This window comes from Euprymna scolopes, chromosome 36 (assembly GCF_053919585.1).
Source record: "Euprymna scolopes isolate OS-2025 chromosome 36, ASM5391958v1, whole genome shotgun sequence".
In the NCBI taxonomy this organism is placed as follows: Eukaryota; Metazoa; Mollusca; class Cephalopoda; order Sepiida; family Sepiolidae; genus Euprymna; species Euprymna scolopes.
Genome location: NC_136517.1, coordinates 48,329,124 through 48,356,695, shown reverse-complemented (window position 1 = coordinate 48,356,695; position 27,572 = coordinate 48,329,124). Strand labels below are relative to the sequence as shown.

Genomic DNA, 27,572 nt, shown 5'->3' with positions numbered 1-27,572 from the left:
AAACTAAAATACCCATAATAAGTGAAAAATAGCACCAATCTAGAAAATTACTATCCAATTGCATTATTAAGTTACTTATGAATGAGAATTCAACAAAAAAATCCATGATTTTTATAAAGTACTAACCTTCAAATGGCACATGTCAAAATTTAGTTTAATTGGATTATTAATTTACAAATTGCAGTTATTAAAGTGAAGCTATTGTTGCAAATTTTGGAAACCGAAATGTGTTGAAGATTTTATAAACACATGGATTTGGTATGTTGGTAAAACATTGCTTTCTGATGGGAAAAATACTGTTCAAACACCGAAGTACTTTTCGAACTCTGCTGCATTTGGAAACAGTGGTTAAGAAGTCGTATGCTAACTTTAAATGTGGCTGTACAGATATAAATGATGCTGATCATTCAGGTCGACTAAATTTGGCAGTTGTAGTTGTACCAAAAAAACATTAAATAAAAGCTTACATACTTATAAATTTAAGTTATGTGAAATATCAAGAGTTGAAGAGAAGATGAAAGTGTATTCCTTATGTTGCATGAACATTTGTCAATGAAAAGGCTGTGTTCAGAGTGGAGGCTGTGTTTGCTCACAGTCAATCAAAAGCAACAACCACAATGCATTCTTTATTACTATTTTAATGCCGCAAAGGAGTTTTTGTATCTATGTGACCATGGATGAAACATGGATCCACCACTTCCTTCCAGAGTCAAATCGATAATCAGCTGAGTGGACAGCAGAAAGTGAGTCGTTCAAAGATGCAAATATCAGCAGTCAAGGTTTTGGCCTCAGTATTTTGTAATGCGCAAGATATTTTGTTTATTAGTTACTTGAAAAAAGGAAAAACGATAGAACATTATGTAGCATTTGAATAAGTCTCCAAAAATCTACCACTAATGAAGACAAAAAAAAAAACTCTTCTACCAAGAAAATGCACCTTGTCAAAAGTTGATCAAAATAACACACAACTGCATGAATTGCACTATGGATTGCTTCTACACTTACTTTATTCTCCAGATCTGGCCCTTAGAAAGTGTTGTCTGTTTATAGACCTTTAAAAAAAAGTATTCCAGTGAAAGATTTGGCTCCAAGGAAGAAGATATTTTTTAAAGCAAAGGACAAATTATTCTACAAAAAGAGGCACCAAATTGTTAGAAGCATTAAAATCAGTATATCACCCTAAGAGACTGTTTATAAATGAAGTCGAATTTTACTGTAAAGTTTTTTTAGTGGCTAAAGACTTATTGAGTGGTGTGATATGTGGAGCAGTACACAACTTTGTCCAAAAATACCTTAAGATCCTCTATAATTACTGCCAAAATTTCTGCAGTAGATCTAGATAGATGGTTGTGGTTAGCAGCATCAACTGATTCATCATGCGCTCAAATTCCCACTCTGTCCTACTCGCTATTAAAATTGGAAAATTGAATAATCCTCTTATCAAAATCCTAAATAAATTAAATTCTACAAGCTACACTAAAAAGATTATATTCTGCTGCAAGCAGTACCGGAATTCATGAGAATCACAGCATTGACTCAATAGGCAAATCAGCAGTGAAGACTTGACCAGAACTTCAGAATTCCATATATCAAACTAAAACCAAAATGGAACAAATTACTGGTAAAAGTTATGGAATTCAAATTTACACTATAAATTTTACCAAATAAAACTAAAAAAAAAATTAAAATTAGAAAGAAATCATTTTTAGGTAAGATCAGAATAGACAATGCTAATACAACTACAAGTAGACAGACGTGACACTTTTTGAAAAGGAAAAACATATCTTGCCTAATAATGAGTGTATTCTCAAAATTCAGAGTGAAGGTTTTACTGGATCTTTTGTCGAATACAGCAGAATTGAAGAAGCCACCTTGAATTTAATTTTCAAAATATATTTGATAAAAAACATTACAATTTCCTCATGACGTATGTTTTTTAGTCGAGGCACCATTAACAATGCAAATCAACTAAAGTGCATACACATCGCAAAAGAATTTCTTGTATATTTGCACATGCATCTGCATTTGATTAGTTTCCATATTCAATATGTAAAAACAAAAATGGAACTTGTTTAGAATAAGAACAAAAATCAAACTATTGAATTTTTATTAAAATCAATAGTATTTACTTAATTGTCATGCCAAAATTAGTAAAATGTCAAAAATTTACAAAAAAAGAATGATAAAGTAGAAAATTAATCTATATATATAAAAGCGAAAATGTTTGTGTGTGCGTTTTCGTGTATGTCCGCAAAAGGGTTTTTTCCTCGGCCTTCTGTGTAGGCTCGCTCATACTTAAAACTTTTTATATCGCGCCTAAATCATAACGACGACTTAACAACAGGGGTCGCGTGTGTATTTAATTAGCCCAAATTTTATCAGCTCGCCGTGTCTTCGAAAAGCGAAAGCAAATGATCTGGCTTGCAGCGCAAAACTAGGTCAGACACCACGCCACTTCCTCGCACCTGTTTATTTCGCTTCATAAACCTTCATATAACGCCCTTATCAGTTCCTCTCCCTCGTGACTGAGATGGTTAGGTGACTGGCTTTTTTCCCCTTTCGTTTCCACTTTCGCGTCAAGGCTTCGGGGTTCAATCCTACCTTCCTACTAAAACTTTCTTTTTCTTTTAACGTTTTTTGTTTTTGTTTTTTTACTACACACACACCTCCAAACACCCGGGCAACGTCGGGTATCCCCCGCTAGTTATTAATAAAAATTGCTTTCAAAATAAATTGCAAAGTTTTCTTAGAATTCAAACTGAGTTACTTCTCTTGTTTAAATTACATTTCAAGAATAATAATGGCAGATCAATGCATCATAAAATCGTAGAAGTACATTGTGTTTAATGTAATATCAAAGTAATATGTTACTAATTACAATGTGGCAATTAAGTAGATAACATTGGTTTTTATAGAAATTCAGTTTTGTGACTATTTTCGTTCTTATTTTGAACATGTACCAACAAAATATTATTTAGCTAAGTTTAGTCATACTGTCATGATTAAAATAAGGATAATTTTTTTTCTTTTTACGAGGGGAATCCTCAATTATCAAAGCCTGAAAGCCACTCGGATACTAGTTAATCAACGTACAGTGGTAATCTACACAACATTGTAATCGTTAATCATGGAAATTGGATATAATTTGATTATTTAACGGAATGGCTCAACAAGAACTTGTTTACATTGGACTTGGAGATAACCATATTGTAGTCAGCAGATTAGTTTCTGGCAGTTATAGGAAAAAGGCTTTGTTTATGAAATTTGCATATAGATTTAGGCACTGATAGGAAGTGGGAGATAGTGGTTGCAATTAGATGAACGTGTTTTTTTTTTTTTTGTTTTTTTTGTGTATGTGAGCATTTACCGTAAAAATAACAGTAGAGCAGTGACCAGTTCACATCTCTTTAATGGAAAAGAGGTTATAAGGAGAAAAGGCCATCACCTACTACGTTTCAAACTTAGTTTTGGACTTTGTCAAGAGAGGATAGGGTGCTTTGAGCGGTTCCTTGCTTTTCAATTACTCCATTAAAAATGAATGTCTTTGTTTCAGCAAAGTAACATTCTCTTAATGTAAAATTGTAGCCTTGTACGATTGTTCAAATTGCATATCCATCTCTTGAGAAACCATATAGATATAACTTTGTCCACAGGAGATGAGTACTTAATGTTCATGATGTGCAATCTTTTAAAATTTGACATTTTTAATATTTTCCTGATCTATTTTCATCTTCCATGTATTTTCACTCCTCTCATCTTTACAGGACAGTCCTCTGAAAGCTATCCAGATGTTATGGGTGAACCTTATTATGGATACCTTGGCATCCCTTGCTCTTGCAACAGAATTGCCAAGTGAAGAATTGCTGATGAGAAAACCTTATGGAAGAACTAAAGCCCTCATTTCTAGAACCATGATGAAAAATATTATAGGTCATGCTATATACCAATTAATTGTTATCTTTGTGCTGCTTTTTGCAGGTAAGGTTTTTTTTTTTTTTTCTCTGAACGATCTTTATTTACAGACAATGCTATAAGATAAATAGGGTGTTCAGAAGTTCTCTCCCCCTTTCTATCAAACTAACAAAGAATTAGATTAGCAATTCTGAATTGTATCTCTTAGGAAAAGGAGTAGCAGAGTGTTGGCATTAATATTTTATGCCTGTTTCGGGATCTTTTATTTTAATTCTTTTTTTTTTACAATCTTTAACTAGAGATAGTTTTTAAATGTGTGCATTTATATGTACTTATAGATATTTTATTGTTATCTACGTATGTTTCATCCTTATAGAAACATCAATATAGAGATAACCATTCAAGCCAGCTGCATGATTCAAACCGCAGATCATTAACACCACTCTACATAAAACAATGATGGTATGCTTATTGTATATCCCACCAAATGATGACATGGATAAAAATGAATTGAAAAAACTGATTGACCAATTACCTAAACCTTTTATCTTATTAGGGGATTCCAATAGTCACAACATCCTGTGGGGATGCAAAGACATTAATAAAAAGGGTAAAACATTGTAAGAGTTTATTAACAAAAATGATGATTCTTTAATGATGGTGCACTTACACGCTTCAACCCAAGTAGCGGAAACCACTCAGTCATTGACCTAAGCTTATATTACCCATCAATACAGTTAACATTGATACTTTTGTATATGACAATTGTGGCAGCGATCGTTTTCCAATACTGATAGAATCCAACAGTGAAAAATCTCCCCGATGGAAACTAAATAAGGTAAATTGGCAAATATTCAAAGAAAAATATAGGAATATTCTGAATCACACAAACGACGACTCGGTAGAATATTTTACAGAAACATTAATCGAAACAGCAAACAAATGCATCTCTAAAACCTCAGTACTTAACAGGCTTGAGAGACCCTGGTTTGATAAATGTCGGGAAGTCATCAAATTGTGAAAAATGGCTTTGAAGAAATTCCAGAAACAACCCACAACTTTAAATCTGATTGAATACAAGCTAAACAGAGCTAAAGCTCATTGGATAATCAAGACAGCTAAAAAAGAATGCTGGAAAAACTGTTAGCAAACTGAATTCCTCCTTGGAACCAAGAGAAATATGGGAGATGATTCGAAAAATTACAGGTAAACATCAAACAACACCAATTAAACACCTTAAAAATAACTACAGAGTAACAGATAAAAAGGACATCGCAGACTTACTAGCTGAAACCTTTTCCCAAAATTCATCCAATCAAAACCATAACGCAAAATTTATAATTAAACAAAATGCTGAACAACACAAACTAAATTTTAAATTAAAAAAAACCTAAAAGATTACAAACTTCTTACATTAACCGAATTAAAAGATCTCACAACACAGATGAAATCCATTCAACAAATTATGGACAGAAGGTGAATTCCTGAACTTATGGAGGCAAACCACAATAATAGCAATCCTGAAACCAAGTAAAGAGAATTTGAACCTGTAAAACTATAGATCGATCTCATTAACCAGCTGTTTGTGTAAAATAATGGAGAGAATAATAAATGAAAGATTTGGTTTGGTATCTTGTATCCAACAACTTTACCTCCAACCTGCAATGTGGATTCCGTAATAAAAAAAAGTACAACTGATCACCTCGTACACCTAGTATAAGGGAAGCATTTATCGGGAATGAGCACCTATCAGCAATCGTTTTTGAGTCAGAGAAAGCTTATGACTCTACATGGAATTATGGAACAATGAGAGACTCGCATAATCTTGATTTTAAAAGGTAGACTCCCACAATTTATAAAGGGATTCTTATCTGACCGCAAATTTAGGGTTTGCATTGGATCCACTTTCTCTGACACCATGAGCCAGGAGGAGGGAGTCCCTTAAGGAAGCGTGTTATCCATGACGCTATTCAATGTTAAAATGAACAGCATAGTGAATGTTTCGACCCTGGCGTCGAGGGATTCTTATGTGGATGATCTCCTGGTGTATTCCAAATCAAAATATCTACGCACCATTGAACGCAAACTCCAATGCCTAAAAAAACTGGACAAATGGGCAACAGAAAATGGATATAGATTTTCCCAATCAAAAACTGTATACATTTTTGTCATAAGAGAAAACTTCACAATGATCCTACACTGAAACTCTGAATAACAGTAAGTCCCACTGTAGATGAACACAAATTTCTGGGATTAATATTTGATAAAAAACAACTGACATTCATCCCCCACCTGAAGAACCTAAGTAGTTGCACTAAAATACAACTACTCTCATACAGAGTGGGGAGCAAACCAAGAAACTTAAATGAAACTATATAAGATATTGATTATATCTAAACTGGGTTACAGTAGTTTTATATACAAATCAGCAAACAACTCTTACCTAAAGATTTTAGATCCAATCTGCCATAGAGGCTTGAGATTAGCACTCTGTTCTTTTAGTACGTACCCCAGTTGAAAGTCTTCATGCAGAGGCTAATGAGATTCCTTTAAATAATAGGTAATGTCGTTTACATATATATTGTTGAACATCAAAAATGACATTTTTGCACCAATCTCATAGAGGTCACAAACTGGGTGCCCAATATTACACTAAATTAAAAGCCCACCCAAATAATCCAGGATACGAAATTACATTCAATCCAAGATATAAGGAGTCATTTGAAGCAAAAAGAAAAGCTATAAAACCCTTTAGTCTTCAAATGGAATCAATACTACAGGAATCAGAAATGCCTGTTGAAAATATCCAGGAACACATCCTACCTGAAACTCCACCTTGGATTCTTCAAAAACCCAAAGTAATACTAAAATTAAACGAACTCTCAAAAGCGAAAACCCACCCTAATACCTACCATGAAAAAAAATGGTGATATTCTTCTGAAATACCTTAACCATTTACAAACTTTTACTGACCGCTCCAAAGACCACAGTAGAGTGGCATGCACTGCCATTTTGAATAGATCAACTCTAAAAAGGCCCCTCCAGCAGAAAGTTCCACTTTTACTGCTGAAATATGTACCATCGACCTTACTCTCAATATCTTGGAAAAAAAAATAAGCACAGGAAATTCCTAATATTTTCAGATTCACTAAATAATTAAAAACTCAAAAATTCTCTAATCATCAAACTATAAAACAGAATCAACTCATTATCTAAACACAAAAAAATAATCATATGCTGGATTCCAAGCCACATCGGAATAAAAGGAAATGAAAGAGCTGACTTAGCAGCCAAATCAGCTCTAAATTTGAACCCCCGATATAATTAAGATTTTATTCGAAATGGCAGCAAGAATGAAATAACAAACTATATCAAATCAAAGCCCATACTGGAAGAATGGAGATCAACTCTTAGAAAATCAAGAAAAATAAACAAGTAATTATATCAAGAATACATATTGACCATACAAAACTCATGCACTCCTTCATACTTAAACGAGAGCAGCAAAACTTGCACAGTCAAACATCTTTTCGTAGAATGTAGAGTCCTTGATAGCGCTAGAAAACAGTATCTAAAATCTAACAATATGAAGAATATCTTTGAAAACAATTGCTTGGATGAAATTCTCTCCTTTTTGAGAGTAACAAGACTATTCTCAAAAATATTAAAAAGGGAAAAGTTTTTTTTGGTTTTTTTTCTGGCATCAAATGAATTCATGAGGTTTGATATTCTAATTAAACATATCATCAAACAAACAAAACAAAAATAACTTCTCTCTGCAAAACAACCCAACTAAACCCTTTAAATAAATATTTGAAGATATAAATACCTTGAAGCCCAAGTCAAAAAAAAATTTAATGGTTAAATTCAACATAACATAATCCAAAATGATTTTGAAAAAATAAAATAAATAAATAAATAAATAAAAAAAGACAACTAAACAGAACACCATGAATAGATACCTGAAGATATAAAAAATCTAGAACATAATTTTTTTTTTTTTTCAAAATCGCTGGATTCAGTATTAAAATTATGCTCTAAAACCAACCAATCAACCGAGCATGTTTTGGTCAGTCAGTTGTTACAAGTAACTAGAGACCTCTTCATACTGCTTATACAAAAGTAGAGTCTTTAACTGGCTGATCAAAATATGCTCATGAATTTGTATCAACATTTAAATGCTTATATAAAACAAATAAAAAGTATATCTTGCTTTACTTCAGTGGTGAGTACTCTTGTATGAATCTTGTTAAATTCATTAATTGTTTCACCTTTGAAAAATATTAACCTGGATTATATAAATATGTTGTACTGCTTTTATATGCTTGTGTTTGCATGAGTGATTTCACTAGATAAGTGATTTATTTAGTCCAAAGAATACCACAGAAGTTAAAAATGAGATTTGTACAGCATTTGAAACTACGTCAAGAGATCACCCCGCGCAGGTGTTGTTTTAGACCACCTTACTAATGCGCTAGTAAGTTTATAAAATGCTAAACTTGTACAACTAACTAATCAGCTGAGTTAGATGGTTCCTCTTTTGAGGCACAGGTTCAAACCCTGTATAAGTCTCAGGCTTAAATTTATTTTAAGCCTGCAGTCTAAATAAATTACCTGTACAAACACTAGAAAAATTAGCATAATACTGTCAAAAATAAATACCAGTTTTATTATATATCTAAAATTACATGTGTTAGGAATAGAGATGAAATTATTTTAATACTTAACCAGATATACCCTCAAATTGTCTATGTAATATTTGGAGGGGGGGGGGATAAGGGCATTATTTATAAATTCATCCAGTTGATTCTTCAAATGTTCTGCTCAAGTGCTATTTTTACTTTGATAAAATAATTTATGCTAAAAATCTATTGTTCTACTGGAAAATCTAATTGTTTTGTAAATTTTGTTTGTGTAAACTTCAATGATAGAAGAAAATATTGGTAATTTTTTTTTTTTTTTTTTTTTTTTCCTTTTCTTTCCGTGCAGGTGCTGAACTTATGGATATTGACAGTGGACGATTAGAAGAGACACAAAAACACTCGCCTCCCTCTCAACATTTCACCATCATCTTCAACACATTTGTCATGATGACATTATTCAACGAGATTAATTCTCGTAAAATTCATGGACAGCGTAACATTTTATCAGGCCTTAGAAGAAATCCTGTGTTCTGTGGAATATGGATAGGAACATTAATATCACAGGTAAAACAAAAAAAATGTCTTTTCATGTTCATTTAGTTTTTCAGTTTATTTGATTGTAATTCACAAATGCATGAACAGCATAATTTACATACATGTGGATTATGAAATTAGCGAGTCGAGTTCAAATGCAGGGCTCTACATTGCGAGTAAAACGGTCGCATTTGTGAGTGATTTTTCAAAGTGGCGACTAGAAATAATGAATAGCTTATCTTTTGGCGATAGTATTTCTTTCACTGATAATCTTCCAAAGCTTGCTACTGAGTGAAAAAATATCTTTTCAGCTTTTTTTTTTTTTATATATACAACAAAGTTAAATTGTTAAAACAATAAGTTTAATAGAACAATATACTTTTTTTTATGAAGGCTATTTTTAAAAAAAACATCTGAAGAAATTAGAATGTGTTTACCTTCAAGTATTAACATAAAATTTGTTGTATATTTAGAATTACACTTATTTAAAAAAAAAATTACAGAAAAAAATCTTTGTATGTACTCATCATGAAACAAAGATGTCATATTCCAAAAATCATGAGGGTTTGGCTAGTAACTTTTCTATTTGGCTAGTAAACAAAAATATTTAGTTGTTAAAGGTTAACTAAAAATAAATTTGTCTGTAAAGCCCTGTGTTGTATATTAGTGTTGATTTGTGCATTAATATTATTGGAAATACATAGATTCCTCCACTTTCTTTCATTAAACTGCATCAAGTGTTAAATCCCCAATTTAGGGAGTGCTAAGTCACCACTTCATTGCTATTACTCCCAGGTCCATCTGACCTGTGGTGACATTGTCCATAGTGACATCTGTCTTGCCTATGATATGAAACTGTATCCAGTGATGTGTGTCAAAATTTCTACCATGAATGAATACTTGGAAATATTAATAACCTAAAGCATAGACTTTATCCAAATTGACTAGATTTGATATTGGATAACCCAAGAGGATTGATGTGCCACAAAACAAAACTATCAAACAGACACAGCATGAAATCAATATGTGCTTGTTTTACAAGCACAATAGAATGTGCTCCAACAAACTTGGTGCCACGTCCCCACACCCCTCAACTTAAATACAGCTGATAACCCAACAATCAGCTAAATTTTATTCATTTACTGTGGAGGTCCCCAAATGATTAAAGAAAGAAGCTATTCGAGTAAAAAGCCTTCTAACGGCTAACCTTTGGAATTCTCTCTCTCTCTCTCTCTCTCTTTCCCTTCCTCACTTTTCTTAACTGCACCAATATGCAGAAATTTGAATGTACTCTGAATAAACATCTTGCTGCACAACTCCCTATTTAGGATGCCCCTTATTAATTTAGCTGTAACCCCTTTGTTTCTGTGGTAACATGCCCTGTTTGGGATGAATTAAAGTAAAAAAAAAAAAAGAATTAAAAATATAAAAAAAACTTGCAGCATTTACAAAAATGAATGGATTTCATATTAAATAATCCAACAATGGTTGATATGTAATAAAACAAAATTCCACCAAATGACTGTTTTTTCCCGTTTGTTTTTCTTTTTCTCTTATCCATTGTTTTAGTTGGTCGTTACAATATTTATTTTATATAAATTCCAGCATATTTAACACAAAAAAATAATTCCATTCATCCTAACAATTCATTGAATGAAATCTTTTCATATTTAAGGCATATCCATGTGTCTCTATATAAGGCTTTGTCAGTCTGTTACATTTTAGTTTGAAATATTTTCTCACTAAACATGCAAATTAAATGGACCCAACTTAATATAGATTTGTATTTTTAGTATTATTGTGAACTTGCTTGAACTACATATGAATGTCTACATCTGCGTGCCAATGTTTGATTTGAGTTATCCATTGTAGAAAAACGATTCATTTACATTTGAACAAATTGTATCACAATCTATAAATGTTCAGTGTAAGATAATGATTCAAGACAAAGAAACCTCTAGAGAGATATCTCGTGCTTGTGTGAATTGATTTTTTTTTTTTTTTTTTTTTTTTTTTACATGGTAGTCACCACTTATCAAGGCCCGGAAGCCACTCGGGGATAAGGGTTATTGCGTATACAGTAATCAGTGGGATAATATTGTAGTAATCGTTAGTAATGGAGATTTGATAAAGTGTCTTAAGGGAGTGGTTTATTGGGAATTTGTTTATGTTGGATTTTAAGAGAGTTGGTGATCTTTGAAACCAATGTATTTCAGGTGAAAACATTACATATATATCATGTAAAAATTAATATAAATTACAAAAAAAACTTGGTGTAGTTTTAATGAAAGATCATCCACAATTAAGTTCTGAGATCTTTTTTTTTTCTTTTGTTTTTTAAAAATGACGAATCCTTAATTTAAGCCAAGGGGTATCTCCCTTGTTTGTCATACTGAACTCTTTCACATATAATAAAACTCGATAAGTCGATAAATTCGCTTTTAATTTGTAATTATTTGGTGTGGGAGAGGGGGGGTATACTAATTTCAACATGGCACGTAAATATAATCTTTTCACCTGAAACATGTTGGTTTAAAAGATCACCAATATAAACAAGCAGCAGCTATCTCATGCAAAGTGATTATTATGATAGAGATGTACACTTACTGAATTTACAGCAACCATAATGTTTTCCTTGTCAAGTGGCTATTTACAATAGGAAAAAATTTGGTTATAGTCAATTAACACACTTCTGTATTTCCGATGTAGCACTACTTGAAGCAGTGACTCGTCACATCAGTTCCTTCGCTTTTTTCTTTTATGCCTATATCTCCTCTGTGCATGTACTTTTACATTTTTCTTATTCTTTTTTTATTTAATAATCATTGAAAAGTTTTTTGTGATATTATTTTAATTAAGAATTATTGAAATTAGTTTAATTTTTTTAAGAATGATTGAAAACATTTTTTGGGTTCTTTTTTAAAAAAATCGAAAACACTTTCTAAAATCTTTTTAAATAATGAACTATTTAGTTTATGAAGTAATGCCAGCCACTGAACTGTGCATCACCAAAACAGTACTATATATTTAATATATAAAAGCATTTTTTTTTTTTTCATAAACATATTTCTTATAAAATTTTTAAAAAAAAAAGCTTTTATTTCTTAAATTTTGTTATTAAAAGTGCAAATAAAGACTGTTATTTTTATCTGCATAATTTTGTTAATTTTTATTGTATACTTTTCAATGATGTCCTTTTCTTCTATTTTATTTCAATAAATCACTTCACAATAGAAATACTGAAGAACAATAAAAGTGAAGGAACTGAGTTACCTTGTCACCGCTTCCAGTAGCGCTACGCCGGCAATTAGGAAATATATTAGCTGATTTTAACCAAAAATTTTGTGCTCAGTCGTGTTTCTGTAGGTCAGTGTACCCGGATATAAGAGGCCAGAATATGAGTTTTTTTTTTTTTTTTTTTTTTCTGGACCCAAATTAGAGCCTGCGTTAATGTACACTGCAACCCGGATATAAGAGAGTCCCCTAAAGGTTATAAATATCTTATATCCGGGTCTCGCTAAGTAATTTGCATGCATGAACATCAATCTGTTTTCAAGACTAGTTTTGTTAATGCTTTTACTAGGGTTGTGGAGTCTGGGATAGGGTTGAAGGTTTAGAAAAACAGTCAGATCTTGAATGAATTCAGCCTGAATATTGGAAGACTTAGTTTTTTTTTGTATTATTTGATAATTAACTTTACTTTAAAAATGTCTGTCTTCACATGTAAACAATTTTTTTAAAATTGTTAATTTTATTTTATGCAAATGACCAAACAATATCATCAGTAATTCAATTCAACTTAATTGATGGTTTCTGCTGTACTTACAAAGAACATGATTTGATCTGCTTAACAACATAGACTGATACAATGTGTATGCTTCCCAAACTTCAATCTATAGTTCACATCCTTAGGAGGTGGTAACAGCTTTAAGAAATGGAAGTGTTGTGTATCCTTAAATAGGATGTGACTTTTAATATATTTTGAATTGTTTTTTTCTAAGCCCTCCACCTGCCATTTGATCAGTTCAGTATATATCCAAGCAAAGCTAACATCAATCAGCAGTTCTATAAGTATTGTTTTTAAAAAAGTGTTTTCCAAGTGAATTTAATTAGAAAGCTTTGTGGTAAGTTAGGAAGTAAAGTTTATTGTTTTTGTTTATCGGGAAAGTTAATAAGAATTTAATTTACATAACTTTTGTGGATTTTCTTTGATTTTAGTAAACTCTGATAAGTGAATAGAAGTAAGCTTAAAAAATATTGTTTATTGTTGTTATTTATTATAGGTTATTATTATTGAAGTGGGAGGCTTTGCATTTAGTACCAAAGGATTGAGTTTGGACCAATGGTTGTGGTGTCTACTCCTGGGAATTGGTGCCCTCATCTGGGGACAGGTAAGTTCCTTCTGTCTATATCTCTAGCTCTTTCTCTATCCCTTTCTCTTTAGATATCTCTATCTACCTCCTAGCTATCTCTCTACTGGTGTTACCAAATTAGGCAGTCTGAAGATACCAGCCTCCTGACCTAAAATGCACTAAATATTGATGTTATTGCTTTTTCTTTTCTGTTTGCTAAATTTCATTCTGTTCTGCAAAACCAAAAACAATTTTTCTCTCTTTTTTTCTCTCTCTCCCCCACACACACAATGGAACCACCAATTTGCCATAGTTGGCAACTTGTTATGCTTAAGGATAAGATCTTGGTTGCTGAGCAATCCATAACCTAGGAAAGTGGATATGTGCATTGCAGCACACCACTTTCGTCTTTACCTTGGCTAGATAAGTAGTCAAAGAGGCCAGATTCGATCAGTCATGCCTCACCATATAAAAGCTACACCAAGCTACTCACAATAACTAATATTTTGATTCCAACTCCTAATAACTAATACTAATCAACCACCCCTCCACACACACATACACACAAATATGGTAGATGACTTGGGATCAGTTGGTTATGAAAAAAAAACATAAATATGGCTGTGACATTTGAAACATTTTTCTTAAACCCCAAAAAGTAAAATCAATCGAAAACGATTGCTCAGTGTTCCACCAAACCAAAGTATGTCATCCTCGTATTTTGTGTTAGGGTGAATGAGTTTTTCTCCTGCCACTTTTTACAAAGAGCTCCGAGGTAATGGGAAGTCAGGGTGATGAAATAAGAAAGAAAAAAAAAGCTAAAAGAAAATATACAACCCCAAAATAACCAGCCTCCCTAAGAATTTCTTACAATTCTTAGTAATCGAATTACTAGAAAAAAATGAGTGAATTATCACCATAATTGAAAAAAATACTTAGTAAGAGTAACCCAGAGTCAGTTAAAAAAAAAAAAACTGAAAACCTTGTTGAAGTAAACAAAAATGTCCCAAACCTGTCAAAAATGGAAAAGCTCTACAATAATAAAATTTGTTTTTTTAAACACCCAGTTTATTGTAAAAGCTGCAAAATTGAATAAAAAGAAATTATAGAAGTAAAATAAAAGAATTATATTCTTCCTAGAAGCAAAGAAAATTGTTGAATCTTACTTTAAAAAAAATAAAACACATGCAGAAATGACCAAAACCAACAAAATGAAATAATTGTAATGTTGCAATCAGAAACAAAAATTCCAAAAGAGCTATCTACTCCTTAAATGATATACAGTAGAACCCCAGGATACGGCATTACAAATTAGTAAAAAAATACAGTACAGTATATAATACGCATATAATCAAAAAAGAAGGATGTGTCCTCTATAGTATTAGACCTAACTGAATGGTTAATTGTAGGTATTGACCATTTCATACCCTCTAAAAAATTTCAGCAAAAACCTAACAGCCAGCCATGGTTCTCTCCAGAATGTGCTGCTGCCATTGCGCACAGAAATCACTTTTTCCACTGCTTCAAACGTAATAGATGTATGGAAACTAAAGCCGTTTTCAGGACTGCCAGCAACCATTGTAAGAAAGTAATAAGGAACGCAAGAGAGTTGTATGCTCAATCTGTTAAGTCCAAAGTAGCTGAGCAGCGGCTTGGTTCCCACCAGTTTTGGCAAATAGCAAACAGAATCCTGAACAGAAGCGTGTGCTCCATCCCAACTATTATCAATGGATCTGAGGTAATCTCGTCAGCATCAGACAAAGCCAAACTCTTTGTCAAGAACTTTGCAGCTAATTCTACCCTTTGCGACCAAGACCGCCAACCCCCAATATTTCCTCTTGTATCAGAAAACACGCTATGTGATATACGTATATCTGTACGTGATGTTGCCAAGCTAATCAAAAACCTTGATTCCAGTAAAGCAACTGGCCCTGATGGTATTCCAATTATAGTACTCAAAAAACTTCAACCTGAACTAGCGCCCATACTTACAAAACTGTTTAAACGTTGTCTTAAGGAGAATAGTTTCCCATCTCCCTGGAAAATCTCATCAGTATGCCCTGTATTTAAGAATTCAGGTGATCGCTCATCCCCCTCTCAGTACAGGCCAATAAGTCTCCTGTGCGTCATGAGTAAGTTGCTAGAATCTGTATTAAATACAGAAGTAATCAAACATCTCAACAAAAATAACCTTCTTAGTGACACTCAATATGGTTTCCGTTCTGCTAGATCTACAGCAGATGTCCTTACAGTTATATCGCATAGGATTAGCAAATCTCTCGACGGTGGCAATCTTTCTAGGGCAATTGCTCTTGACATATCTAAAGCCTTTGATAGGGTATGGCATAAAGGTTTACTTCATAAGATCGCTAGCTATGGTATAGCTGGAAAAGTCTTCTCAATTATTAAATCATTTCTTTCTGATAGATTCATAAGAGTAGTAGTTGAGGGGCAAAAATCAGAAGCTCACAATATTAATGCCGGTGTCCCTCAGGGATCCATCCTGGGCCCAACTCTTTTCCTGATCTACATTAATGATCTTCCAAATCATATCCTTACATCATTTGTAGACATTTATGCTGACGACACTACCATTTATGGTACCACATCTAAGACAGTAAACGAGCAAGTTCTCTCCAATTCTCTCTCCTCTGATCTTGAGCACGTAGTACAATGGGGAAAGGAGTGGCTGGTTACTTTTAATGCATCTAAAACCAAGCTTCTCTCTTTACATCATCAACATTCTAATCCACATTTGTCATCAGTTGAAATGAATGGCTCTCGTCTTCAGGAGGCCTCAAGTTTTGACAAGCTTCTGGGCTTGACCATTACTCCTGATCTTAAATGGAACACGTATATCAAATCTGTTGCCAAGGCCGCTGGAAAAATGGTGGGATCTTTCTATCGATCCAGTAGATATCTCACTGCTGATGCTATTCTCTATCTATATAAGAGCCAGGTACGTCCAAGGATGGAATACTGTTGCCACATCTGGGCAGGAGCTGCTAGAAAGAACTTGTCCTGCCTTGATAGAGTTCAAAATAGACTTCGTAGCCTCGTAGGAGATGTCCTTTTCTCCTCCTTGCAACCTCTATCTCACAGAAGAGATGTTGCGAGTTTGTCTCTGATGTATCGTTATTTTCATGGAAAGTGTTCAACTGAGCTTCAATCTATGGTCCCCCCTCGCCAAACTTTCACAAGAAACACTCGTCTAGCTGTAAACACTATCAATAATTTCCCCCACTCTTTATCTGTGCCTAAACCTAAACGTAGATTCCATGAACAAAGCTTCTTTCTTAGAACTGCACGCCTGTGGAATTGTCTTCCGTTTTCCTGCTTTCCGGCTGACTACAATATGGTTTTGTTCAAGTCTAAAGTAAATAAGTTCTTGATGAGCCGTTCCATATAAGTTATTAAATTTACCAAATTTTCATTACTAATGATTACTATATTGACCAACTTCTACTGTACACTCTTTAACCCTTATCCTTGAGTGGCCTCTGGGCCTTGATAATGTGGTGATGCCTTTGTAAAAAAAAAAAAAAAAAAAAAAAAAGATTATGAAAAACACCATAAGGCAGAGTAAATACCGTAACCAGAGGCTGGAAAACATTGTATTCCACATTGTAACCTGAAAAAAAAAATGTATCCTAGGGCCACTGTATCCCAGGGTTCTACTCTATATAAAAGGAAAATAAGATTTAGGGCCCAGTTACACAATGAGCAGACTTTAGTTAATTTTCAATCTGTGTTCTGTTTTGTTTTTTTTCTTACAATCTGAGACTTGTGAGTGAAGGCATTACATTTCATCTAGCAACAATGATGAGATATTAAGGGTTTAAAAGCAACAGTTTCATGAACATGGCTCAATAATATCAAATGAATATGAAATGATAAAGTCACTAACCAACTATTTCACACCTCAAAAAAAACCCACTTCATCTGAAATTTTCAATTTTCAACGGGTCATGCAAAGCTCGAATAAAAGTCTAGACTTGTACCATACAAGGCTATGGGTGTTGGCTTCAATGCTTGATTTTGAAAATACTGACCGGGAGAATCTGGAACAAATTCTACAGGGATGTGTATCTTCTAAAGTTAGAAGAAAAGGCTTTAAGATAATTGTATATTGAAACAAGTTCTGGGTGAGGTTACAAAAAAAGGGCAACATGATCACTGTGCAGAGAGGAAACCATCAAGTCACCAGAAACTCTTCTCTGTTCAAGCGCGTGAGCTCAAGTGCAACCCAGAAGTCTGACTTGCAAAAAGAGCACTGGGGACACTCACAACCACAATTACTGGCCAACTTCTGAGACAAAACATCATTAAAAAGACTCAAAAACTTTATAATGAAGTAATATATAAAAAAAAAAAAAAGAGAGGACAATGCATTCTACCAAAAATGCGAGGGGTGTAATGTTGCAATCAAAGGGACATAAATCCCAAAAGAGTTACTTGCCCCTGAAATGATATATATAAAAGGAAAATAAGACTTGGGATCCAGCTACACAATGACCAAGCTGTTAATTATTAATCTGTGTTCTGTTCTTTTTCTTACAATCAGGCATCCACAAGCCCAAGCATTATAACATTTCAACAATCAATACAGAAAACTCATCGAAAAGATAATCAAACTGAATCATAACAAATGGTTAAAATTTCAGATAAATCTAAAAGAATATGAATAATAAAACAAAAACAGCAAAAAGAAAACTTGCATGAAAGAAAAAAAACACCACCACCTCAAGTACTAGATGATAAGAAAAAGATAAGCAAAGAAAAACAAATTAGCTCAACTGATCATGAGGTAAAACAGACGCTAAACCCTCAGTGTCGAAAACTGAAAACCCCACGGCTCACACCAAAACTATAATTGCAGACCGGTGGCATACTGGATAAAGTACTTGATAAAATTCAGTTGTACGTTACACTTTTCTGGGAGTTGAAGGTTCAATCCTCAGTGCAGGTGACACTCGAAATACACTTAGGACTTCTATCTAGTTATGGTTGACTTAATGTGAGCATGCTATACTTGTGGATTAAATAAAGGGTTTTGTTCAAAATTTTATACAGATTTCAGAGTTTGACAAGATACACCTGAAGAAGGTCGGAGATTACATCTACCGTAACAAATACACGAATAACAATCAAGATAAGAACAGTAATCTGAATAATCAAAATAATATGGAATCTTATGTTTCAAAAAATCGGAAGCATTGTTGAAAGATCAAAATATCAGGCAATACAGAAAATTACAACTTTCCATTCATTATTACTTAACTGAAAAACTCTGAGAAAATCTCATAATACAACTAGATGATATAATGTACACTATCGATTTCTGGAACAATTACCAGCAAAACCTCTAAAAATAGAGATTTTAATAAGATGTAGTAGATATTTCCGAAAACATAGCATGGAGCTATAATCATAGCAAATCAGAAAAGATGCATCAACAATCCCAATAAACTATTGATCTATTTCACTGTCTATGTAAAGACATGGAGAAAATGGTAAATGAAAGATTGAAAATTATATAGAGAAATATCAATATATATCAGAATATCAAAATGTTTTTCGACAAAACCGAAGTACTACTGATCAACTAGTGTGACTTGACACCTTTATCAGAGATGGCTTTATATGAAGACATCATGTTAGTGCAGGCCTTTTCCATCTTGAGAAGGCCTACAACACGGCATGGAAGCATGAAAGAAGTAGAACAGGCTTAAAAGGTAGACAAACTACATTTATACAAAATTTTCTCTCAAAATATATTTTCAGAGTTAGAAATAAACCAATAATATTTAAACTTCACGAGAAATGGAAGTATTTCAGGACACCATTTTATCATTAACACTCTTTATAATATGATGTTATCTAGGTGGTTAATCATGAATTTGAGAAATCACTATTTGTGGAGGACTTTCCTATTTTCTGGTCATCCACACACATATCAAATGCAGAAAGACAGTTGGTAAACAAAACTTACACTTCTGTAACGAAGCATATCCTGATCCAAACTCAAAATGAATAATAACCAGTTCAACAAATTAAATAATTATTTTCAAAAGCAAATTAAATTGAAAGTTCTACACAGTATGTAAAACAAAAATGTATTAAAAGTTTAAATCTCTTAAAGTCGTTTCTAAAACTGACTGAGGAGTTAAAATGAAATTATTCCTATACACAGCATTAATTGGATCAAAATTAGATTATGCCAGCCTAATTTATAGTGCAGCTTATGAGTCATACTTTAAAAGGCTGCAAACTTATGCAGATGAGTTGGAGCAGCGGTCACTAGAGTTTAGGAACAAAAACAAATCTAAGACTATCTCACAATGCTTCTATCTTTACTGCTGAAATGCAAGCACTAAACATAGCAATTGACATTGTAAAGGAATTACCAGAATGTTTATAATAGGGATGTACTGATTGATCGGTAGGTAATCAGCTGATTAATTACTTTTCTCTTTGCTATTAAATTTAAACTAGTTCATAACTGCCAAGTGACTCGGAAGATAAATTTGATACATTAACATAGTTACTGCTAATTTAACTTGATATTAAGTGTCTGGCCACTATTATGGCCTTTTTTGCCTTTTATTAAATAAAATTACAAAGTACAATTTTCAATTAAATGAATATAATTAAACAATTAGATAAGAAAAAAAGAAATACAAGCCAACTACAAATTGCAGTTCTTTAAGTGAGTAACTATTAGCTGAAGTTCTGCATCTGCTGCTGCTCTATTTCCTCTTCTGTTCTTGTTGCCTGCCTCTTCCGCTCTTATAGTCTTTTTGGTATTTAAAGTTGAATACTTTTAAGTTATAATGTAGGAACAGAATTTCTCCATTCTCAGGACACAGCATTTTTCTCGTAGGTTCACCTGTACTAAAGAGCCTCTTATTCTTCACAGACGAAGTTGGTCCATTTAAATATTTTGAAGCCAGTTTACTCAGCACTGGTAAGGTCTTTTGTGTCGTCTTCCACCACTGAAATGAATCATCATCTCTTGGAGTGGTGGTAAAGTTACATAATGATCAGTTTCTTTGGTGCACTTAAGCATAAGGAATTTGGAGTTTAAATTGTGATTCTTGTAATTGTGTCGTAGCTGAAGCCTCCAGGTTTAATCCAGCTTCTACTTGTTCTAAGATTTGATTTGTCACTGTAGGCTTATTTGAAGCTACTTCCTCAGTCTTGAAAGAAATACAAAAATAAAAAAAAATTGAATTTTAATCGAAAGCAATGTCATCTGCTTCCTTGTCATGTCGAAATTAGTAACATAGTCAAAAAAACCTTTTAGAACGATAAAGTAGAAAATTAATTATTGAAAATTGCTTTTGAAGAAAATTTTAAGTTTTACTTAAATCATTGGTACTTGTACAGTTTAATCAAGACAATAAAAAATGAAAATATCGGAGAGTGGGGTTATATCCATTATGGAACGAAGTCCTCTGAAAAAAAATTTCACTTAATTTCATCAAGTCCTTTTTTTTTTTTTTTTTTTTACAGTGAAAAAAACAAAAACAATGTTATGATACCAAGCAAAAGGTTTGACTTTTAGGAAGAAAAGCTAGTATTAAAGATGGGGAGGGAGTGTCGGCACTTTAAATTGAGTTATCTCCCCGTGGTGTGTTAAAAAAATTCCATAATGGCTAACTTCAATGTGCTCTCATAAAAACGTGTTTTTTTTTTTTTTTTTTTTTTTTTTTCACTGTAAAAAAAAAAAAAAAAAAAAAAAAACTACTCTATCAAATTAAATGAAATTTTTTTTTCGGAGATCTCCAGTCCAAAACAAGTATCAAATAATTAACAAAATAGGTCTTATTATAACAAGGGAGATAACTGCATGATATCAGGGGATTTCAAAATAATGGTGGCAGACTGCTAGATCTTGAAAATGAATGTTTTATATAATATGTTATAAATTTCAAGATGACAAGTAAATAATATTGCTTTTAATTGAAATTTTATTTTTCGATTTTCATAATTATTCCGAATAAGCACCAAAAAATCTTATACTAGTTATATCCCATACATGTGAAAGGCAAAGCTATGACTGAAGTTTGAGAGTTATCTCCCTTAGTTGATTGGACATTTGGAATGATTGAATTATTGAAGTTATAACAGTAGTTTCAACTAATTTGCATTGCACTTTAGATTTCTTTACAGGTTTATCGTAATACCAATCGTTTGACACAAAATAATTCGATTTTTATGTAAAAATTATAAAAGGTGCATTTAATTAAGTTAATTATGCAGGGTTTTTTTTTTTTTTAAAGAATAATTTTAATGCATTTATAATCTTTATTATGATTCCATTTAATGCTTCATTTTATATTCCCCACTTGAAGAATTTGAAAACTATTTTATGTAGAAACTGTATTCTCTTTAAGAAACTAATATGGAAATTTTCAGCATTCACATTTACTTTGAAAACTTCAAAATTATTTTTTTTATTTTTTTGTTTTAAAGCTTTTATAAATGTATTTGTTCGTATCAAAATTTTTGAATAATAATCTTGCTAAAATCAAACATTTATTTGCTAGTTCCAAGTACAATACTAGACTGCCTTGGACAGCATTAGTCAAGATGTTTACTTCGCATCCACCTAAGAATTCGTCACCAGTACATTTTTTATTTTGCTTGCTCTACTTCTCAACCTGGCCCTAAGCATAACTTTAAACTACATCTGATGATCTGTGGAGAGTTCCTTTAGTTGCCATTAATCCCAGATCATCTCTAACCCAAAGTGGTAGTATCTATCAGTATTCCTTAATTCTCTTAAAATAACCTGAAAAAGGTTGATGAAAAAAAAAAAAAAAAAAAAAAAAATGACAATGTCATAAAATTAAAATAATAAAATCCAACATTTGTACTATGAAGATATTAAAAACTTGAAGCAGACAACTTTTTACTAAAATGACTAGATTTTGAATTAACTTGAAAATGATTTGGTATGCTTTAAAAAAATAGATAAACCTCCTACCTGTATCCCAATTTTACTACATTTACATAATTATTTCACAACTCAGACTGACATTGTCAGGCAACATCAAATGGAATAAATACTTATCAGATGTTGCCAAGTCTGCTGCAAAGAAAATAAGCTTCCTCTGCTGGGCTAGATAACTTCTCACATCTGTCAGTATCTTATAATTCTTTAAAGCCACTGTTTGTCTATCCCTGGAGTTTGTTGCCACATCTGAGCTGGTGTACTAACCACTAGTCTCTAACCTAATGTTCCACACTGTCTACCAGGCTTCAGCCCCTGTCCCATCGTCACAATATTGCATCCTTGTTTGATTTACAAATACTTCCACCAAATGTGCTCTGATGAACTTATTTCATTAGTACCCTCACAACAAAAATGCACCAGACTCACATCAAAACACTACACCTCCATTGTAGAGATCTCTAAATACCAGAAGTTTTTCTACTCTAAAAGCCAACTTGCTCAAACCACTTGCCTCTGGAACTTCTTTTCTGCTCACTGTTTTACTGTCCATACCAATGTGCAGAAATTTAAATGCAATTTTAGCAAACATCTTGCTATCACAATAGCGCCTTATCAGTAATAATATGCTTTGTCTTGTGTGAATTAAAGTTTGTTTTTTTTTTTTTTTAGATTTTATTACTCCCTTTAAAATTTTATTTTATGGATTTGAATGCATCTTTGAATCCTTTGTTTTCAGATCATCACCACTATCCCTACACACAAACTCCCGCACATATGTGCATGGGGAAGAACAACCCAGAGACAATTGGACATGGATGAAGTAGACGTAGGAAAAACAGATTCCTCGCCGATGGCTGATGACCATGTTGGCAGGCGAGGTCAGATACTTTGGGTTCGGGGCCTCACACGACTCCAGCAACAGGTAAGTTCTTTTTTCTTCCAGGCTTTATCTTTTTCTTTTTTAACTTCTCCCTCAGTTTTACAGGATTTGATTTTATTCAGGATTTTCCTGCTTTCAAAAAAAAAAAAAAAAAAAATATATAATTTGATTGCCTTTTTTAAGATTTTATAAATGAGCTTATATATTAGTTTAGTCTTTTTTTTTTTATACATATATAAAAACAAATATATGCATACACATTGTATACACATACATATATATAGTGTATGTATGTGTGTGTATATGTATATATATATATATATATATATATATATATATATATATATAATCTAATATGTATATATACATATATTTTTTTACTGCATTGCATGAACCATTTTGTTTGAATGTTGCAATGCCACAAATTATGATGGCCTGTTTATTTGAAGTTTTTTATTAACTGTTTTAATGAATGCCTTTTTGTTACTATTGTTATTATGATTAGTATTATTAACTAATCATTTCATTGTTTACCAATCTTTACAAAGGCTCTTATAAAATGATTGTCATTATACAACATGCTACTTATAAGTAATTATGTAAGTATTAATTATACCTATATTATGTTAGAATTAAAACAAGATTAAAATATAATCCATTTTTATTAAAATGATTAAAAAAACAAAAAAAATGATGCAAAATCTTGTATTGTTGCAATGACTTATTTTTAAAACTACTTTTGGGTAATGGTAAAATTTTATAAGAAAAACTAAACTATGGAATTATTCTAAATTGTTTTAAAATTTGGGATGAGTGGCTTAATTTACCATCTTGTTTAACAATTACGACAAGGGTGCATTCTCATGTATCTTTCAACAGTTTTTTGTTTTTGCATGGCTAAAAAAAAAATTAAAAATGAACTTTAAACAAACATGGCACAAGATTGATTGGCTACACTTAGATGCATCTTTACAGAAAGTGACAAATTATGCTGCAAACCATTCAATGGAATAATTGATTTTCATCATTGTCTAATTGTGATAATGGTATGGAGATGAAAACTTCCATCGCTGGCTCCTCACGTTGCAGATAAAGGAATGACCTCTAGATAGAGAGGTCAAAATCACCAACTGCCTTTTGACAAGAGGTAGTACTTGGGAGCCGTTCTACCAGGGTTACAGTGAAGCTATGGGAAGCAGTTTGTTGGATACATGCTCTCAATAGATGAACTCTCCAGTTTCAATCCACTATGAAGCACTCTAGTTCAACACTGAACTGCATTGTAAGTTTGTGTTTGTAAGCAAAATACAGTTATCAAAAAAGACCACAATCTGTTTAAGGTACTCAATGTATACATTTATGTACAATAGCTGATTTTAATGAAACTTTAACCATATGAGACACTAAAATTTAGAAAATTTTCTAATATGTTAGTTTCTTCTGATTATATTAAAGGGTGAAATAAAGGAAATAATATGGCGTTATAAGAATTCAATCCTGGGCAACACTGGGTTTTCCTGCTAGTTAAGAATAAATAACATATTTAACATATTTGGTACTTATGTATCCTTTGAACCAGACGTGGCTCAGGGTTTGGCTCAGTTTTCCCTGGAACACGACGTGATCAACTTGGGTTTAGCCGCTGTCTGGTGTAACATGGCGATCAGCCAATCACAACACCATGCGCCGAGTTTCAACTTGATGTGCGTGCCTGCCTGAGCAGCAGACGAAAATTTGGATCCTAAATGTAAAAAAAAAATCCACTATTTCTTACATGCAAGTCGGTGCATCCTAGCAAAAAGAGGGAGCATTACCAACAGCTATGGCTGGGGATATGGAAATGTTAAATGTCGACGGTGGACAACAACCCGAACTGGGAACTTTGATAATGCACAAAATTTTCAGCTGAGATTTTGCAAACTGATATACCTATGCGCATTCAAGATGACAACAAATAAAAACCTCCAGCACGAATGTGGGTTGGGATCGGCACACAGCGATCCATTTGTCTCCATTTTAATTCACATTGTCAAAAGGTACCCAGTTGGTGAAAAGCTTCCTTACATGTCCGTTATCTTTTCTCCGTCCATTTTGCCGTTGTCCAAAAAATTGAAGAAAAAAATCTTCCTAAGTAAATTTAGTACTGGTGCAGTTTTGCTACCATGCTGAAATATTTCGCACGCTATTCTTAACATGGGGAGAGGGTGATTGTAACTTTTTTTGCTTCCACCTAACAGTTTAAAAAAAAAAAAAAAAAAAAATGTGAAACTTGAATTTAACCTGAAAAAAACTAAAATAGTGCAGTATCAAAAGGACCGGAAATTTTCCTGGCATTGGAAAAAAAGATTCCAACTACATACAAAAAAACAATCCCAACCCACCCACTTTTGTTGTTATTTGTTGAACAAATAAAAAAAAAACATTTGCTTACACATGTATTTGAAAAAAAAAAAAATTGCTTAAATTGTATTTGAAACAAAAAAAAAATTGCTTAAAAATTATTTGAGAAAAAAAACAACTTTTCTTCACAAAGTTAATAAAAATTATAAATTACAGTAGTTTTTTTGTTTTTTTTTTTAAATTTTCTTTATTCTGTTTCTACATTTAAAATTTGGCTATTTTTCTTCTACGTATCATTGTTATATTTCATTGGCGACGCTCAGCATAATCCTGCTGTTGACATCATGCTCCAGAGAAAGCTGAGCAAACGCTGAGTTATGTCTCATTCAAAGGATGCATACGTACCTTATATTTTGATAAATTTTTATACAATGTTTTGATTTTAATATATTTCTTTGGTATTTACTTCATTATTATATAGTTTTGCGTTATCGGAGAAACAGGTTATATTTGAGGTTCACAGAACTGCCGGTAGATGGCACTTCTCATTCAAATTCATTTCCATTGCTGACATGTTGCTGAACTGCAGAAGTGCCCAAAATAGTGTTAAGTGGTTACGATTTTTAAAAAATTAGGGGTAAGACTGGAGTTTAGGTGGCAAAATACTCTCGAACCCTCTATCACATAAAAGGAACCAAACTCCCTAATCACCATTATGTTACTATGCCAACAATATGTAAACAATGATATTGGTATTTTTTAGAAGTTAATAATTTTAAATAAGCAGAATTTCTTTTTTAAGAATAAATAAGTTTAAAATTAAAGTTCTGTATATATTGTTTAAAATAAATAAGTTTATTCTTTTTTTAAAAAAATTGTTTTCATATTGTTTATTTTTTTAAAAAGAAGTTCTGCTTATTTAAAACTGTTAACTTCTGAAATACAGATATTGTTGTTTACATATTGTTGGTATAGTAACATAAGTGATTAGAGAATTTGGTTCCTTTTATGTGATAAAGGGGTCAAGAGTATTTTGTCACCTAAACTCTAGTCTTTCCAAATTACCTGTGATTTGCGTAACTCAACTGCAAAAAAAAAAAAAAAAAAAAAAAAAATGGCCTCTGTTTTCAAACAAAAACCGCAAGTATTAGCTTAAGACAAATCACTCTTATAGTTTAATATGAGACTTCTTGTTTTAACCGCAACTGTTGTCAGATATTAATAATTGAAAATAAATTAAATTAAATATGGATTGAATTAAAAATAAACTGAATAAATAAATTTTAAATAATATTTCTAAATAGTACAATTAAAACGATCTATTAAAGCAAATAATAAGATCGAGCTAATTATTAAAATAGATTTTCTTTAATGTAATATGCAGATGAGGTTACTCATTCGGTGCAGATTTTAAAAACATGCATAAAATTGAATGTTTAATCTCCTTTGATAGAAATAGCCTATAACGGATTTATATATTTCTTTCCAGGAGAGGTGTACACACAGATCTCTGTTGCAAGAAATAGCCTAAAATAGATTTATATATTTCTTTGAACAGGAGAGTTTTACACACACAAACATTACTACTTTATATATATACTCACAGTGATATGACATTGTGCGCAAACGGACAGGAATATAGATTTATATATAGAGATTTACTTACTGTTTTGTTTTTTTAATAATATTGAAGTGTCATTGTTAGCACCAGGCATCAATAAGCAGCATAGTCTTATAATTTAAAAATTATAAAATTTAAAAGAATAAAAATGGTAATATGGCGTTCAGGAGTACATTTAATCCTCATTAATTTCTATATAATCAAATAATTACATCAGTCAAAATAGCAGCTGATAATGAAGATTTGCCTGAAATAAGTTGATCATAATTATGGAAGCAAACGTTATCCGCAATCCGAGCTGTTTCAGTAGTATTTTATGATTTCACAA

At 32.3% G+C, this 27,572-nt stretch overlaps 1 protein-coding gene across 28 annotated transcripts in view; it reads left to right on the top strand.

Annotated features, from left to right (window-relative positions):
• Positions 1 to 27,572, top strand: part of LOC145260458 (plasma membrane calcium-transporting ATPase 2-like) — a 567,808-nt gene that overhangs the window by 480,735 nt on the left and 59,501 nt on the right. For all 28 annotated transcript variants that reach the window (XM_080118538.1, XM_080118534.1, XM_080118531.1 and 25 more), the window contains 4 exons: positions 3,765 to 3,978; positions 8,902 to 9,119; positions 13,373 to 13,480; positions 23,140 to 23,325. In XM_080118538.1, coding sequence (XP_079974664.1) covers positions 3,765 to 3,978; positions 8,902 to 9,119; positions 13,373 to 13,480; positions 23,140 to 23,325 — 726 coding nt within the window. The remainder of the gene's footprint in view (positions 1 to 3,764; positions 3,979 to 8,901; positions 9,120 to 13,372; positions 13,481 to 23,139; positions 23,326 to 27,572) is intronic.